The 16,585-nt window shown below is 45.4% G+C and overlaps 2 protein-coding genes across 2 annotated transcripts in view; one reads left to right on the plus strand and one right to left on the minus strand.

Annotated features, from left to right (window-relative positions):
• The first annotated feature begins 213 nt into the window (after nt 1-213).
• On the plus strand, nt 214-4,565 carry RPSA (ribosomal protein SA). Its single transcript, XM_079538384.1, has 6 exons — nt 214-373; nt 902-1,020; nt 2,436-2,681; nt 3,512-3,640; nt 3,861-4,029; nt 4,446-4,565. The coding sequence occupies exons 1-6, from the start codon at nt 241-243 to the stop codon at nt 4,538-4,540; spliced, it is 891 nt and encodes a 296-aa protein (XP_079394510.1). The 5' UTR covers nt 214-240; the 3' UTR covers nt 4,541-4,565.
• Nucleotides 4,566-15,752: 11,187 nt separating this feature from the next.
• TMC2 (transmembrane channel like 2) overlaps nt 15,753-16,585 on the minus strand; it is a gene marked incomplete at both ends in the record, with an annotated part of 29,199 nt that continues 28,366 nt past the window's right edge. Inside the window, one exon of the mRNA XM_079538025.1 lies at nt 15,753-16,009. Within this exon, the coding sequence (XP_079394151.1) occupies nt 15,753-16,009 (257 nt within the window). The remainder of the gene's footprint in view (nt 16,010-16,585) is intronic.

The following is a 16,585-nucleotide window of genomic DNA, read 5'->3' on the forward strand; positions in this document are numbered from 1 at the left end:
GGCGGGGCGGTTTGGGGGCTGGTGGCGGTGCGCGCACCTTGAGGCGTTAATGGCTCTTAGCGGGTGTTCTATGCGTGCTCCCCTCAGCGGGCCGAGCTTCCTCGGGGAAGCAGAGGGAGATTGAAGGGTAGGCCGCCCGCGCGGGCAAGATGGCGGCCGGGGCGCCCGCCACATGAGGGGCTGAGCTGGGTGGTTGTGCCCGCAGGTTCCCTGTCGTTGCTTCTTAAGGGAAACTCCACGATGTCCGGAGGTCTCGATGTCCTGCAGATGAAGGAGGAGGATGTCCTTAAGTTCCTCGCTGCCGGGACCCACCTGGGAGGCACCAACCTCGACTTCCAGATGGAGCAATATATCTACAAGAGGAAGAGCGATGGTAGATCGCTGGGGTGGGAGTCTGGGTTGCAACAACTGGCCTAGCTGGGAGTTGATGGGCAAAACTGGGAAAAAGAGCCGATTGCTACCGTTTCAGTTTCCCAGTAGTTCGTGGCCTTGCAAAGTACGGAAGTCCAAACAAATCGTGTTCCTCAAAAAAGTAAAACAAAGCACTTCTGATAGAACACAAAGGAATCAATTGGATTGAGGCGTCTCTACTAGTTCCTGACTGTAGCAATGTAGCAATAAGTGTAGTCTCACTAGTAATTCGTGCTTCTTGTGCTGTTCTTAAATCCAATATGCACCGTGTGAAAAGGTTCCGGCTCATAACAGACACAGGTCTGTGTTTATGGGTTGGACCATAATGGCTACAGTTGAACTATCTTAAAATCATTTTTCTTGGAACAGCTTTCTGCTAACTCGTGTTTTGTAGTAACTGCAGCTCTGTGACAAGTTTAATAGCAGGCGAGCGCTGTCTTGATTTAGAAATTTCTTTACTTGTTATTCTAAGTCGTTTTGTCACCTGTAGGTATTTACATCATCAATCTCAAGAGGACCTGGGAGAAGCTCCTCCTGGCAGCCCGTGCTATTGTGGCTATTGAGAATCCAGCTGATGTGAGCGTCATTTCTTCCAGGAATACTGGACAGGTATGGGAGTTCTTTACTTACCTGAGGCATTCAGTCTTGGGGGCAGGACTATTGTCCTGTAGCAGTGCATGCCATTGGCAGCTTGATGATAAACAGTGACCCAAATTTTGGCATTAAGAGCAGCTTCAGAGGTGTATTTCTTTTGCTGTGGTTGAAGTGTAGAGCAGTTCTATAGAGGGTCTGTGCACAGCCCCAGATCCTGTAGATTTCAGGGCAGATATGAGTAGTTGAACGGTATGTTTTTTTCTGTTTAGCCTTATTTGAATATGTTCTGTTGGACCTCCTCCATTTTTGGGGTCATCAGTGTGGCTTTTGGGAACAAAAAGCACCTGATAGATCTAAGTCTTTTTTTCCAAAGAGGGAATAATGTTCTTTTACTACAAGGGGAATTGTAACAAGGAAACAAGCATTTCAGATTTTTCCTGTAGATTTTAAGCAGAGAAACTTTCGTAGAAAGGGATGCACCATTCAAATTAAATCTAATTGTCACTGAGATTTACTGCTGAACTTAATTTCTTTGTCCTAATCTAGACAGTGCCACAAACATAGGAGAGAATGCAGAATGACGTTGAGTGGATTTACAAAAGAAAGATGGGAGCACCTACTTATCCAACTTGCACACTGTTAAAGCTTGATGCTGAGGTCAGTTCCTGACCGATGAGCTCTCAAGTGTCGGAAGTGTGCTACAACAAGGCAGTTGGCAGAGTGCTTGCTAATGCCAGGAGAGGAGCTGCCTCTATGATTGGTGTTTGATAGCAGCTCTGCCACATGCTCTGTGGCTTACGCTTGAGAAATTAGAAACTATTGCAAATGAGCAGGAGCTTAGCAGTTGCAATCTTAGTGGACACTTACAGTTTCCATATATGTACTATTGAGCCTTCTTTGTAGTTAATGACTGTTAATGCTACTGCATAGTAAACGGGTGCAGAAATAATGGAGGAGAATGGCTTTTTTTTTTTTTCTTATATTACTCGAGAACAGTCCAGGGAGAGCAGGAATGTGGTTTAGGAATTGAACTTTGTAGGTCACTTTGATGGTTGGACTTGGTGATCTTGAAGCATCGCTTTCCAACCTAGATGATTCTGTAATGCCATTTGTTTAATCTACCCTTTTCATGGTTTGATGGAGGTTCTTAACTTTGGAGTGGAGCATACAACACAGTTTAATGGGGGGAGAGAAACTTGTTCTTCACACTGACTGCACAGCCTTGCTGGTGGTTGTGTTCTTATCACTCCTTTTTGTGGTGTTGGTGTAGTTATCTTTAAAAGCAGTATGATTTTCACCCATCCAGAGAACTGGTATGTTGAGCCCCGGTGTCATAGGAATGGAAACAAGTTTACGTGGTCACTGACAGCATACCGGGGTGAGTTGGTTGAAACTGAATTTCCTACTTCACCTCTTGATTTGTTTTGCAGCGTGCTGTTCTGAAGTTTGCTGCTGCCACCGGGGCTACTCCTATTGCTGGACGTTTCACTCCTGGTACTTTCACAAATCAGATCCAGGCAGCTTTCCGTGAGCCACGGCTCCTGGTTGTTACAGATCCCCGAGCTGATCATCAGCCACTGACTGAGGCTTCTTATGTCAACATCCCCACCATTGCACTGTGCAACACTGACTCCCCACTGCGCTATGTGGACATTGCTATCCCCTGCAACAACAAGGTTACTGCTTTGTAGAACGTAAAGCTGCTTTCTCTAGAGTGTGCTGTAGGTTGCAAGATAGATGTTTTTTGGTAGGGGAGGTAGCGTGTATCTGGTGTGACTCCCAGGGTGGTTAGCTAATAAATTTCTGCCAAGCCAACAGGTAGGTGAGGAGGGTTTGAGCTTGCACACTGTTGGAGCTTGGAGCTGAGGCCAACTTCTGGCCAAGGAACTCTCAAGCGTAGGATGTGTGCTACAGTAACATGGCAGGACTTACTGACAGCCTGAGGGTCTTCGTGTCCCAGTGAAAGGAGTTTGGTAGTCAATCTTGCCACAGTTTATGAACATGAAAGAAAAGTAATGCGATTTTGTGAAGAAACTGTTATGAAATAGATTCTTACTAGCAGCTGGAAGGTAAAATCTAGGGAAGTGGTAAACTAGCTTTGATCTCTATCTAGACACTGCTACTAACAAAACAATGTAAGCCAAATCTGAGCTGGAATGAGTCTGTAAGATTAATTTCTTTGTATTAGCATGTGATATGGATGTGTAATCCTTGTGTTTTTGGATAAGATTTACATGGGACGTTGAATAGGAGTACTGATTGAGGCAAATTCAAATGCAGGTGACTGCAGTGCTGCAGAGACCTGAAAATGTTTCTGTGAATTTGAAAAGCTGCTGTGTCCTGAGTCCGTGGGCATCATAGATCTGTCAGGGATTTTCTTGCCTGAAAAGAATTTTGTGTGCAAATAAGTTTCCCTTTAAAGGTGTGTGAGGGCAGGGGAGGGAAAAGGCATTTAAAGGTGTGTATTTGAAGCAGATCTTAATGTAACTTTGTTTTCCTGTTCCAGGGAGCCCATTCAGTGGGCCTGATGTGGTGGATGCTGGCTCGAGAGGTCCTGCGCATGCGTGGCACCATCTCCCGTGAACATCCATGGGAAGTCATGCCTGACTTGTACTTCTACAGGGATCCTGAGGAGGTAAAGACCTGTGGGAGGGAGTGTGAGTGAGATGTGCTGCTTGTATACCTGCCCATGGTTCTCTGTGCTTGCCCCTGAGGGCAGATACTTGCCAGTCTCATAGATTTGACACTTAGTGTCAAACTAACTTAATTAGTTGTCTGTCAGCTGGTACATGTTGTCTGGTGTGTGGTGTGGTGTGTCTGTTCCTGTGCTATGTTGTCTGTGTTCTTCATTGCAGATTGAGAAGGAGGAGCAGGCTGCTGCTGAGAAAGCAGTGACAAAGGAGGAGTTCCAGACTGAATGGACAGCCCCAGCTCCTGAATTCACTGCTCCTCCTCAGCCTGAGGTTGCTGATTGGTCTGAGGGAGTGCAGGTCCCATCTGTGCCAATCCAGCAGTTCCCCACAGGTCAGTTTTGTGAAGGGGTGTCTAGAGGAATTGGGATCTAGAGAGCAGAAATAAATCGTCACTGTGTGATTAGCTGCAGGGTTGTGCACAGTGCTGGTGTACTGATTCATCTGTCTTTAACAAGTCACAGATGCTGGTATTTTGTAGGGAAAATTGAGGAGTATACTTCACTTGCTTTATGCAAGTTTTTGCCAGCAATGTCTTTAAGCAGTAAAATGATGCATTTTTAAGGCAGAGTGGATGTGAGCGCGTACCTTAGTTACTGCACTTGGAAGTCCCAACTAAGTTGATTTGGAGTCATGAGAAGAATACTAGTTTGTGTACTTGCATATACCTGTACAAGAATGGCAGTGTGCACTGTGTTTTATGGATAAAAAGAGTAGGAATGCAATGAATTTTGTTGTTTGTAATTTCAGAGGACTGGAGTGCCCAGCCTGCCACTGAGGACTGGTCAGCAGCTCCCACTGCCCAAGCTACAGAGTGGGTTGGAACTACCACAGAGTGGTCTTAACTTCAGAGCCGCTGTACTGTCAAAAATAAAGATCAGTTTAATATCCATTCTACTTGTATGAGTGCTAGTTGGTATGGGTTTTTTTTCTTCAACATGCTGGAGGGTTGGGATGTCAGCCAAAGGCCTCATAGACTTGAGAGGTGGGCCTGTGTGAACAGTATGAAGTTCAGCAATGTCAGGTGCAAGACCATCCACCTGGGTCATGGAAATTGTAGATGTATGCAGACAGGGAGAAAAAAATCAGTGAGAGCAGCCCTGCAGACAGAGACTTGAGTGTTCTAGTGGACAGAAAAATGACATGAGCCAGCAGTGTGCTTTTGCAGCTTGGAAGGCCAACAGGATACTGAGCTGCAACAAAAGAGGGGTGGCCAGCAGGGTGCTGGGGCTGATTGTACCTCTCTGCTGTGCCCTTGTGAGGCCCCATGTGGAGTAGTGCATTCAGGCCTGGAGCTACAGCACAAGATGGGGGGGGATCTGTTGGAGTGGGTCTAGAGGAGAGTCATGAAGATCATCAGAGAAAGGAGCACCTCTTTATGGAGGAAAGGTTAAAGGAGCTGGGCTTCAGCCTGTAGAAAGCTCATCAGTAGTTGATGTGGGATTATGGTTTGGGTTTCAGATAAAAAATGTTGATAATGTTAAATAGAGTTTGCTCTACTCAAAAACGAAGGATTTTTCTGCTTTTTGTGTTGCCCTGCCATTGGGGAGGCTCAGTTGCACAAGGAGCTGGGAGGACAAGATGTAAAAAACATACTCTGCACTGCAGCTGGGGAGAATGGCCTCACCTGGAGACTGGTAGAAACCACCAGTGGAGACTCAAAGCCCACTGCACTCCAACTGAAAAGAGATACTGGCAGCATGTGGAGAGGTTTGGGCTGCTTCAGAAGTGGTTGGTGCTGAAGTACAACTCATTTGGCACCCTGACTGCCTGGGCTGGGTGGGATGCAAAGTGAGAGTCCACTGTATGCATCATGCAACTGACACTACAAAGAAGGACAGTAGGGATTTATGAAGTTGACAGTTTTTTGGTGGTGTGAGCTCAATTCATGCCATTGTATTTGTATATGGCTAATTAAGGACATGGCTTCTTGCTCCTGGTTGTGCAGATCCCTCAAAGCGAGTGCTTCCCCCTAGGCTGCTAGTAAAGCGGGTGAACCACAAGATGGCGGTGTCAGCAACTCAGCCTGGCTGGCTCAGAGATGAGTCCTGTGATTAACCCCAAGCAGGGGAAAACCGCATCCTTGAGTCTCCAGGGAGCATCTCACCACTTTTTTTGTTTGCTTTTAATCTTGTTCTATGCCTAGCACTCAGGGAATGGACAGCAGGATCCAGCAGCTTCTGCTCTGCCAGATCTTCAAGCTGTGGCTGCTGGAGGTTGTGCCAATGTCTCGGACAAGCTTTTGCCATAACCATATGCCTAGGCACTGCTCATTTCTGTGCCGTGGCTGAAAACTCCCAGATGAGGCTGCACAGCCGAGAAATCTGACTGAGGATCACTGCCTCACTTGTGATGCTGAACTCAGTGGTGTTGCTCAAGTAGTTGGTTCTGCCAGAGTTTGTTTGCCCCTGGAGAGCTGAGGGGATGAAGGGTTGTTTGCCTTTTGGGTCGGAACTATAGGGTATAGATTACATGATGACCACGCCAGCTTTTCAGACGTGCTAACACAAGGGGCTTCTGGGGGCAGGCAAAACTCCGTGCATCATTTCCACCTGGCAGGGGTGATCACGATGAGCTGCTCAGCTGCAAAGCCTGAGTCCTAAGCATTTCCGATAGCCCGGTAGATGGGGCTGTTAGTCCTGGTTTGTCCGACTGCCAACTGCTCCCAGGCCGGGTAGGGCTTGTCCAGCCAGTACTCTCCTGCCTCCCCTGGCTTTTTCGTTCCCTGCAGCAGGATGGTGCACTTTCCCTCATACTACACTTTTCTCAACTGTGTGTAACTACTGGTTTTGTACATAAACCGAGTGTTAAACTTGCTGCCTCCCTGCTCAGCTGCAAACTGTGATTGTACTTTATAATTCTCTCTGAGGGAGCAGCTGTGGGATGCTGTTGGCTTCCAGCAGAGGAATGCAGTGCTCCTAATTTAAGATGCTTCAGAAACTTTCTAGCTCATCCATCTTTCTTGGCACATCACCTCCAGCATTTCTGAAGGGACTTGTCTCCTCAAAGCAAAGTAGCAAAGTCAGGTTGTACAACTTTGTACCTATTGGCTTTGCTTAAATGAGGAGAGATAAGCAGCACATGTGGAGAGGAAAGCAGAGTGAGTACCACTTCCCTTTACTTGTGTCTTGCTCCAACTTATAGGAGGGAGATGAGGTTCTTTTAATATCTGTATACCTGGCGTGAAATTAAGAAACAATATGTTGGTCTGACCAGTTCATTACAAAACCTAATCAGGGAGACGGGGAAGGGAAGGAGGGCGATAGAAAAGATGGGAAAGAAGCAAGAATTGCGTAAAGCGGGGATAGTCACCAGCACGATCCAGCAGCGGTCCGTCGCACGGCGTTTGAAGGTCCGAGGCGGCGGGGGCGGGGAGCAGCAGCGTGGCGGCCTTGGGCAGCGAGCAGGCAGCGGAGGGAGTCGCGGAGCCAAGCCTTGAGGAAGCAGCAGCGCTCAGGCAGCAGGCCAGGAGAGTTCGACAGCATGCAGGTATCACCTCACGAGGAATCTGATCGTCAGGAATCCTCTGCTCTGCTTCACGAGGAATCTGTTGCCAGAAACCTCTCCTCATGGTTTTCGGTTCCTCTTTTTATCCTCCTCGTTCTCCTGCCTACGTGACAAGGACGGGCCTCGAGCAACAGTCATTGAGTACCGCCGGAGATGGCCATCATCCTCAGATAAGGCCACACAAAGGAGCACTTCACAGCCATTTAGCTGCAGCTCAGCTCTCTCGTTGCCCCGGCCTTGTCCATCTTGTCTCCCACACAAAGGATCTCACAACCCTTGCCCAGGACTTGTCCATCAAAGTTCTCCAGAGAAAGGATCTCACAACCTTTGCCCAGGACTTGCCTGGCCTTGTTCATCTGTGTCCTTCAGACAAAGCATTTCACAGTCCTTGCTCGGGATTTGTCTGCGCTTGAACAAGTCCGTCTGTGTCCCCAGCAAGCTTTGAGACACAGACGTTAACAGAACAATCTCTTACAACTTGTTATTTTGCTATTAGAGGCTCTAATAAACAAGATTACTTATAAACAAGACTAAAAACACACACATAACCCTAACGCTCCCCTCTCAGTGCATGTTTTCTGCAGGTGTTAAGCCTGGTTTCTTCACCCAGCTGGTATGGCTCCATAAGCCCCAGGTGCTAGAGCACTTCCTCTCCTTTCCCACAAGGATTGCTGTGAGGGGAACAGGTGAGTGCTTCTGATTTCTCCTTTCTTTTGTACAAAGAGCTCGTTTTATTTGAGTGGTGCAAACAGCCAGTGCCTGTCCATCAGATAGTTGAGAAAAGTTTGAAAAGTTGTGAGCTTAGCTTTAAATGTGCTTTTGTTTGCCTGAACGTGGCTTGGATTTCTCCTGCTGGAGTTTGACTTCAAGGCTCTTCCTACACGTTGTTTTAAACTAAGAATTAAGATTTCTTGAACCACGCCTCAAATATGAAGCAAGGAACTCAATGAAAATGTCAAATGTGAGACTTCTGATATAAAATGCTGCAAGTTTCCAGCACCGCCTGGTGCACAGGTGAGACCTGTTGTGGAGAACCATCCTCTTGTGGCTGCAAGTTGGTCTTCACTGGCTGAAAAGTAGAAATGCAGGAATCTCTGCTCCATTGGGAACCAGGAGGTGGAGGTTTGGGTAAGTAACAAAGTCTTTATGTTTGTTTGATTTGATTTTAAATCCTGTCTGTCCTTCTAGAATTACACAAAGAGCGGATAGATTGCTCTTGCGTCTAATGTTTGCTTTGTAGGTACCTGTGTTAGAACTGAGAGTCTTCTGGCTGGATGCAGTGTGGGAAAGGTTTGGTGTGTGTGTGTGCAACACAGCATCTGTTCTGGTATGAGAAGGCTGCTGTTGCACTCTGCTGTGTTCTGAGACGGTGCTTTTGTGATTAGTGACTTCTGAGGCTCTTCTGCTAACAATAAATTGTAACACAAAATACAAAGGAGGGCAACAAATGTCTCCCATGGGGGTAATGCAAACTGGAGGTGATGAGGATAGGGTTTTGGACCTTATTGGATTAGATGAGGTATGATGGAGGTCACCATGGATGAGTCTCATGACCTGGAGCCTCCTATGGTCATCTCTCATGGATTAGGGTCAGAATAAGTGGTTACTGCAGTATGTGAAGAGCTTGCTACTGAACTAGTGCTGATTCCTTGGAGCCACTTTGGAGACACTGTTTCTGGGAAGCCTCAGTCTTCTGCCTGGTGCCTTGATGGACCCCAAACCTCGTGGGGCTCCCTTCTCACCCACTGCCAGGTAGAACAATAGCAGGAAATGGAATGTGGAAAGGCAGCATTTCCCATTCCTGGCAGGACAAGGAGGATTATTAGAATATGGCTGTGAGGTCTTGCTGTGCTTCTGGTTTGAATTACAGTGAGGAGGTGTGAGCTTTGTCCAAGTCAAAAAGCTGTCCTTGCTATGTGCACCTCCCTGTATCTTTGGATGGATATTTGATTTTGTTCCTGAATTTCTTCCGTGTTATTGGCGTTTATGAGGATGGAAGTGGCCTGAAAGAAACATCCCTGATATTTGGCTTTCCCATAAATGTTATACATCAAAACTCCACTGCCTTTGTGCAAGGTAACCAGCTTTGTCAGTGGCTCAATGCTGAGGGCAGTGCAAAGGTTTCCCCAACTGCCAGCTTTCTGCTGCTGTGGAACAGCCTTATCCCAATGTGGGGGTGATGCACTTCCAACAGGGCTGGAGCAACCCTGTGCAGCAAATTATTTTGGGATGCCTTTACAGGGTTAACTCAGCAGATGAAGGGAACATCTGTTGGCAGCACTGTAGTGCATGATAGGGTTTTATCGACGAGGAAATAGATATCCAATACTAGTATTTTGCACCTCTGGGAATGACTGAAGTTCATGTCTTGCGGTGCTTACTTGGTGCCACATGTGCTGTTGTGGCAGTGAGCTGAAACATAGTGACCTGAAACATAGCAACATCTTTGCCAAGGGAGGGGCAGTGACAGTGGGGCAAGAGGTGGCATCTCTTGGGAATCTGATGCTGCTGGGTGTGATTCTGGTATCTGTCAAAGCGGTGTGTTAGTGACCATCCCAGATATGTGGTCCCCTCTTCCCCTCCCTACAGTGGTGGTTGTGCTGTAGCTGAGCATGAATCACTCAAAGTAGGAGAAAAGTTGATGGCAATGGGCCAGGATAGGGTGAAAGTTTCTCACCCATACACTTGCCGTCAGCATGAAATACTTGGTATGTGTATGTTCCCAACTGTTTGTCTTATGTTCCCTGAATATTTATCATCTGTCCTTAAACTCTTCTATATTTGACATATTTGCTCAGATTCCTTCATTTCCTCTAAAATGAACTTGACTTTCGCTATCTTGCCTTTGCCTTTAGTGAATGGAACTGTTCATGCTCTATTTATCCCCTGTGACCAAAGGAGGGGCTCATGATGGCAACTGATGCACAGCACCTGCATAGCCTCAGCCAAGCCCAGAAAGATAATTTGTAAGCATGCACATACCCCCTCTGCATGGTTCCTCCTTGCCACCTCTTACTCTTTTTCAGAAGTCATAGGTAGTGTGTGGAAAAAGCAGGAGCTGAGCAAGAGCTTTCAGGGAAATGTCCTCCAGCAGCTGCTATCAGCAGAGGGCAATGGTGCCCTGCTGAGCTGCGGCTGCTTGCAGTCTCCATTAGTTATTTATTTTTACATGTGCAGGGTAGAAATGCTTCTGCAGCTTTCCCCAGCAAAATGCTGGGCTTCCTAAAGTGCAGCAGCTCTCTTTGCTGGGGTACAAACTTGGTGCTGGGGTGCAAAGCAAGCCCCCCGGGGCTGCCCACTTCAGCTGCTGTCCATGGAGCAGGGGGCAGCTGTGATGCACAAGCTGCTGTGCCAAAGTGCTCTATTTACTGAAGAAACAATGTATTTTTGGGTTTTTTTTTTTTCCCTCTCTACCTGATTTTCGATGGTCTTCCTGACACCTAATTTTAATTAACCTGATAGTAAACTTCATATATGGGAGATCCTAAACAACTTGGTGCTTAGACACTGGATTATTCACTGTTTCTGCTATCTAGAAAAATCTAAATGATAATAATAAAGTGTTCCATATGTGTAAAATGCTTCCCATTGAGAGCAAGGTTTGGTTCTGCAGCCTTTTTGCAGAAGCCTGGGTTCCCCTAAACAACTTTGCGTGGTTGGTTGGAATGGAAGGAGAGAGGCTGGGATGACTGCAGCTGCTGTTCCCTAGTGATATGCTATGGGTTACTTACTTGGCTTTATTACTATTTCATCTATTACTCACCTTATCCATGCACTCAATCACTGTGATGGTTTGCCCAAATCCACACTGTCCAGGTAATGGTTCTGTGTCACTATGGTGGATTTTATTTAATATGAAAGTTGCTACAGGAAAACAGGAGTGGAACCGGGAGTGGGGGAATCACTCAGATGGACTTTTCTGTGGAAGAAATGTTATGTGGATCTGTGTTTTCCCTTTTTCTTTACTACAAATATGGTTTCCAAATTCTAGTGATTGTTGCTGATTTCTTAGGGAAGTCATAGGTTCCTTCTGGAAGTGTGGTCATCCATGGAAGGACCCAATTATGAAGATAATTGCAATTGTGCCAAAGGCTCTGGGGGACAAAGCTGATTTTCAGATCCCACGGTGAAGACCTTGGTCTACATCTGAGCACATGGAGGAGATGAGTGTCCTTAAGTAATGCCATGTGATACGTAGAAGATTTAGAGACAATATTCGCCATCTTTTCAGCATGACTATAGATGGTTGAATTGAAGGGGAGCAGGGGAATTGGATTCTGTGACTGGAAATGAGTAATTGCAGCAAAGCCAGAGCTTCCAGCATTAGCTTGCTGCAGCATCACATTGATGTGGTTCATTTCAACACACTGCTGAATTCAGATTCAGCAATTATGACTTTATTGTGCAAGGCATGGGCTGGGACCTAGAAATCCTCAGTTTGTGGAGCTGCCTTTTCCCTAGGAAAAAATAACGTTTGAGCATTTGTGAGTGATAAAGTCTTGGCCAAGGATGAAACCAGGCTGCCACCTGCACAGGCTGCTGCCTTGGGGCTTAGACAAATGGTAAGGAAAGTGCAGTGGAGAGGAAAAAAGTCCCTGCAGCTGTCAGGCTGGAGAGCTGATAACGATGCATGCAGCATGAATCAAAGCCGAATAATTGCTCTCTAAAGCCTGGCATCAGCCTTTTGGTGAGCTTCCTTCCCTTTCTTTCCCTGTGTGGGACACGGCCAATCTGAAGAGATGTGGTTTGGAGATTTGGCGAGGCCAGACTTCACAAGTCCCTGTTTGCCCTGCCTTGGAGGCAGCGGAAGTGCTTGATTTATGGTTGCTTCTGTGGCAGAAACTGCGTCAGCATCACTAGCATCTTGTCTGTGGAGGTGTAAGCTCTTGTCCTTCTCTGTCAGGCATATTTATTTACTTATTCCACATCTCTCGATGATCCCTTTAGTAGTGTTTACTTTTTTTGGTTCACTGTAAATATAAGAACCATTTTGTCTTGCATCACTGTTGAGCACTGTATGACAAACAGCTTAACAACGTTTTTGACCCTAAGTATAAATGCTGATGTCCCTTCCAAGGTTCAAGCTTAGCCATGTGTTTTGCAAAACTGCTATTTAAAAAAATAATGTATTTTAATTCTTTTTATTTTTTTAAATTATTTTTTAATGGATTCCGATTCCTCGTTGATATCGAACAGATGATTGATCTTTACCTGCTCTGTCTGCTCATACAAACTAAGTGCTGATATCCCTGGGAGATGCCCGATTGAAAATAAGGCTTCATCAAGAAGAATAAGAAAATAATTAAGTTTAGGTATCTCCTTATTTTCTACCGAAACCTTTTGGATACAGCATTAGAGCTAGCAGTAGCAAGACATATGTAAAATTTGCAATGCAGAGCACAGTTCTAGCAATGTATGAAAGCAAGCTCTGTACTGTGCAAGATGTAGTGGGAACTTTCTAGTAACACACCACTGAGTTGTTTTTCTGCATTTTCCCTTGAAGTGAGCCTGGAACACATGGGAATTTTGGGATGAATGCCAGGGGAGGAGGTGAGAAAAATCAATGCTGAATCCTCAGAAAAATGCTTATTGCTGCTCCTTCCTACCAGTAGAAAAATAGGGATGAAACCAAATGCTACTGAGTGCTCCAATGAGTTTGTGAAGACTAACCTTGTTATATGTGAGTAATTAGTAAATAGGCTCAAAACTTGGAGTCAAATAGTCGTGTCAGTCAATGGGATGTCCAAGGGGTGGCATTTTCACACCCTTCTGAACTGCTGTAATTTAAAAGAGGTCCCTATTTTGTACTGGAGCCAAGGAGAAAGTTGTCACCAGCCTGCAGATATCGTTGTCTATCTGTTATTATTGCACTTGTCTCCTGAGGATGCTGAGCTTACACACAACATTGATCAATGGGTGAACCTAATGTATCATAATTAGAGACAAACTTTCAGCTAATGAGCATGCATGATCCAGAGACAATGAAGTGCTTTGTAATGCTCAGTGTTATTGCAAGACTCGGGGGCCTGATTTGGAGAACATCCAGATCCTAGAATAGTTACTCAATCTTGATCTAAGTCTATCTCAGTTTTCCAGGTTTTCAAAACCTGTCTGTAGTTCTCTTCTGCTCTGGCTTCTTCATAAATCCTCAGCATGGCTGAGCAAGGGCCTCCTGGTCAGACTGAGGGGAGGGGAAAGTGGTAAAGCAGTGGAAGCAGGGATGAATGACCTGGGAAGAATATAGGGATGCTGTTCAGATGTGCAGGAATGGCATCAGGAAAGCCAAAGCGTAGATGGAATTGAACTTGGTGAGGGATGTGAAAAACACCAATAAGGGATTCTTTAAATACATTGAGATGAAAGACAGGCAAAAGAGCACGTATCCCTCTAAAAATGAAAAAGATGGGCTGGTCTACTCAGACATGGAGAACGCTAGGTTCTCCACGTAATAATTTCTCCATGTAATAATTTCTTTGCCTTGGTCTTTATTGCCAATCAGGCTTCACATGTCTCTTGTGTCCCTGGACTCCTGAGGGGTGTTGGGGGAGCAAAATTCTCCCAGCAGAAGAGCAGAGCAAGTTCTGAGACAACCTCATGAGGGTGAATGCATGCATGTATAAGGAGCGGGATGGTGTGTATCCCAGGATTCTGAAAGAGTTGGCTGACGCAGTCACCAAATCTCTCTTCATCGTATTTGAAAAATTGTGGCTGTCAGGCAAAGTCCTCTGTGAAAAGTTTCCCTGGAAAAAGGGAAACTTCACTCCAATTTTCAAGGGAGGGAAAAAGGAAAACCCAGGAAACTGCAGGCTGATGAGCCTCCCATGTGTGCCTGGGAAGATCACGGAGTGGATCCTCCTGGAAGAGATACCAAGGCATGTGTGAGATGTCAAGGTCTGAGACTTTGTTTGTGAGACCCAGCTTAGAGAAACATCCCTCTAAAGCCAGGAATAAATCTGATGAGTGACATCCCATGATGAGGTTCTCTAGGGGACCAGGTAATGCTGACCATCATAAACCCTGGTAACAACCAAGCTGACTCTGAACCACAATGTGGTGGCAGCTATTTATATATATATTATATATATATTTTATATATATACATACTGATTTGCCTTTTTGTATTTGGAAGCAAAATGCAATGATTCATTTTTTGAAGAAATTCTGAATCCTCCATCTATTTGATTCTCATTTGAATCTCCTGGAAGTACTTCCTTAGGGCTCTGTTTTCTTGATGCCTGGGGCTTATGAAAGAGATGAGCTAGATCTCTCTCTACAAATGTGCACCGCACAATGTTTAAGTTGTTAATTTCTATGAAGAGTCAGATACCTAAATACCTTTGCTGATTTGGACCTGAAAAAGGGAACAATTTTCCCAATCTGCTTTCTGTCCAAGTGAATTCCATCTCTTTACTCAGTTCCTTCAATGCAGACATTCCTGCACTGAATGTCAATTGCTTTCTCCTCTGTCAGACATAGATGAGAAGTAAGTTGCTGAGTTTCCTGTACTCAACTCATCACACAAGAAGACTTATTGCATTTAGTGAGGAAAAATTAAGGTGGGCACCTTTAACTCAAAATATCTGTTTGCTGTAGTGAAAATCTTCCTAGAAGTATGTATGGATTTCTTTTTACTGAAGAAAATGAGTTTATTTGTATAAATTTTGTGAAGAATGCCAAGTACATGAACATCTTCCTCCAGACCCAGGCTGGCTGGGATGGGACTGTGGCAACTGGAACAAACTGAAGATGTAAAAGAGGACAATCGGGCAAAGTCTTGCTGTGTTGCTCTAGAAAGTCATAGGTTTTCTGGTTACAGTCAGAAACCAGTCCAGAGTACTTCTAGTCTCTCGACTGTGCTGGCTGATCTTACTAAATCAGAACTCATGGTGAGGGATTGAAATAATGGTTCAAGCTATTGTAAGCTGACTGAAAAGAGGAGCAGAGAGAGAAGACAGAGAAACTGGAGGAAAGATGCACAGCAGGGCTCAAACGGATGAAATTTTAGAGGATGCAGACAGGAGGAAAGCTGTCAAGAAGGACGAAATATTGCTGACAATGTCCTTCTGTGCTGGCCTACTAAGTGTCCTCTATTCCCAATACTGGCTGCTGTGCAGCTGGAAAGGGTTTTTTTTTGTTTTTGTTTTTTCTAAGAATACTTAATTCCTCAGATGGGAACAGCAAAAGATCTTTGTTGGAATGTAAAATTGTTCTATTTTTATTAACTGAAAGAGACTTTAAGGGGCCTGATAGATGCTCGCTCCACCAAGTGTACTTGCCACACAGCTATTGGTGGCCACAGGGCTGTCGTCTATGTAGTAGGCTAGCAATGCCATGACTGTCAGCCCAACACCTCCCATCTCCTTTATGATCAAAATCAGGGCAGCCACAAGGGGCTGCAGTAATTCTAAACCTCTAAATAAAGCTTTTTAGATAGAATCAGCGTTGGGTAGATACAGATAATCACGAGTGATTGACCAACAAACAACAGTCATCTGCTATGAAAACTACTATAGCTTATGTAACACTTCCAGGAGAAACGTTGCTGAGTTATCAGACAGGGCGCACGTATCGTGGCTGTCCTCTCCCTCTTCCAGGGAATGGCCCCATTGGGCGTCCTCCTGGCCAGGGCTGCCTTGGCTGAGGGTACGGTGCCCAAGTGCCTGGTGTCAGCGGCCGTGTCACCAGTACGTGTGGTGGTGGGATGAACGCTGGTCTTCTCCCAGCGGTTATGGGGCTGCTGTTCAGGACTTCTGCTTTTTCTTGTTTCCCAGCAGGGCTGGCTTGACTGGGAGAATCTGTTTTCTTGTCTAGAGTAAAGATTATTAATATTATTTTCCTGAAAGCAAACGCTGCCTTTCTTCCTCTCCCCCACTGGATGCTGTTTCTTCTAGACGTAACAACAGTCTCTGCTGTCCAAGTACTTCTTGCATGTTCTTACCAATACATTTAAAATACATAGCAGTCCTACAGACTACATTAGCTCACTTGCACCTTGTCGTGGTTATGGATAATTACTGATCTCAGTCTTTATTTTCAGTGCACCCCCAATGTTGCAAACTATTTCCATTTAAGTGAACGTTCTGTGTCTGCTCCCTGATCAAACCTGTAACAGGTTGGCCAAAGTTTTCTGCTTGTTTTGGCCTCTCCAGAAAACAGCCACCCATCTAAGTGCAAGAGGGCTATGGGGGAACTAATTCGATTTTCTAATCTGCTTTGAGATAAAATCTTTTGCATTTGTTGCACTGCTTTTTACAAATGAGAGCAGAAGGTTTTGGCGTTCAAGAAAGGTATGGTTCAAACAGTCTGGAGGATCTGTCTGATGCCAATGCCATGCCCTGCACATTTCCACCTAGACAGGGATCCCCTACCAGAACCTAGAGCAT

This window comes from Tetrao urogallus (assembly GCF_951394365.1).
Source record: "Tetrao urogallus genome assembly, chromosome: 7".
Taxonomy (NCBI): Eukaryota; Metazoa; Chordata; class Aves; order Galliformes; family Phasianidae; genus Tetrao; species Tetrao urogallus.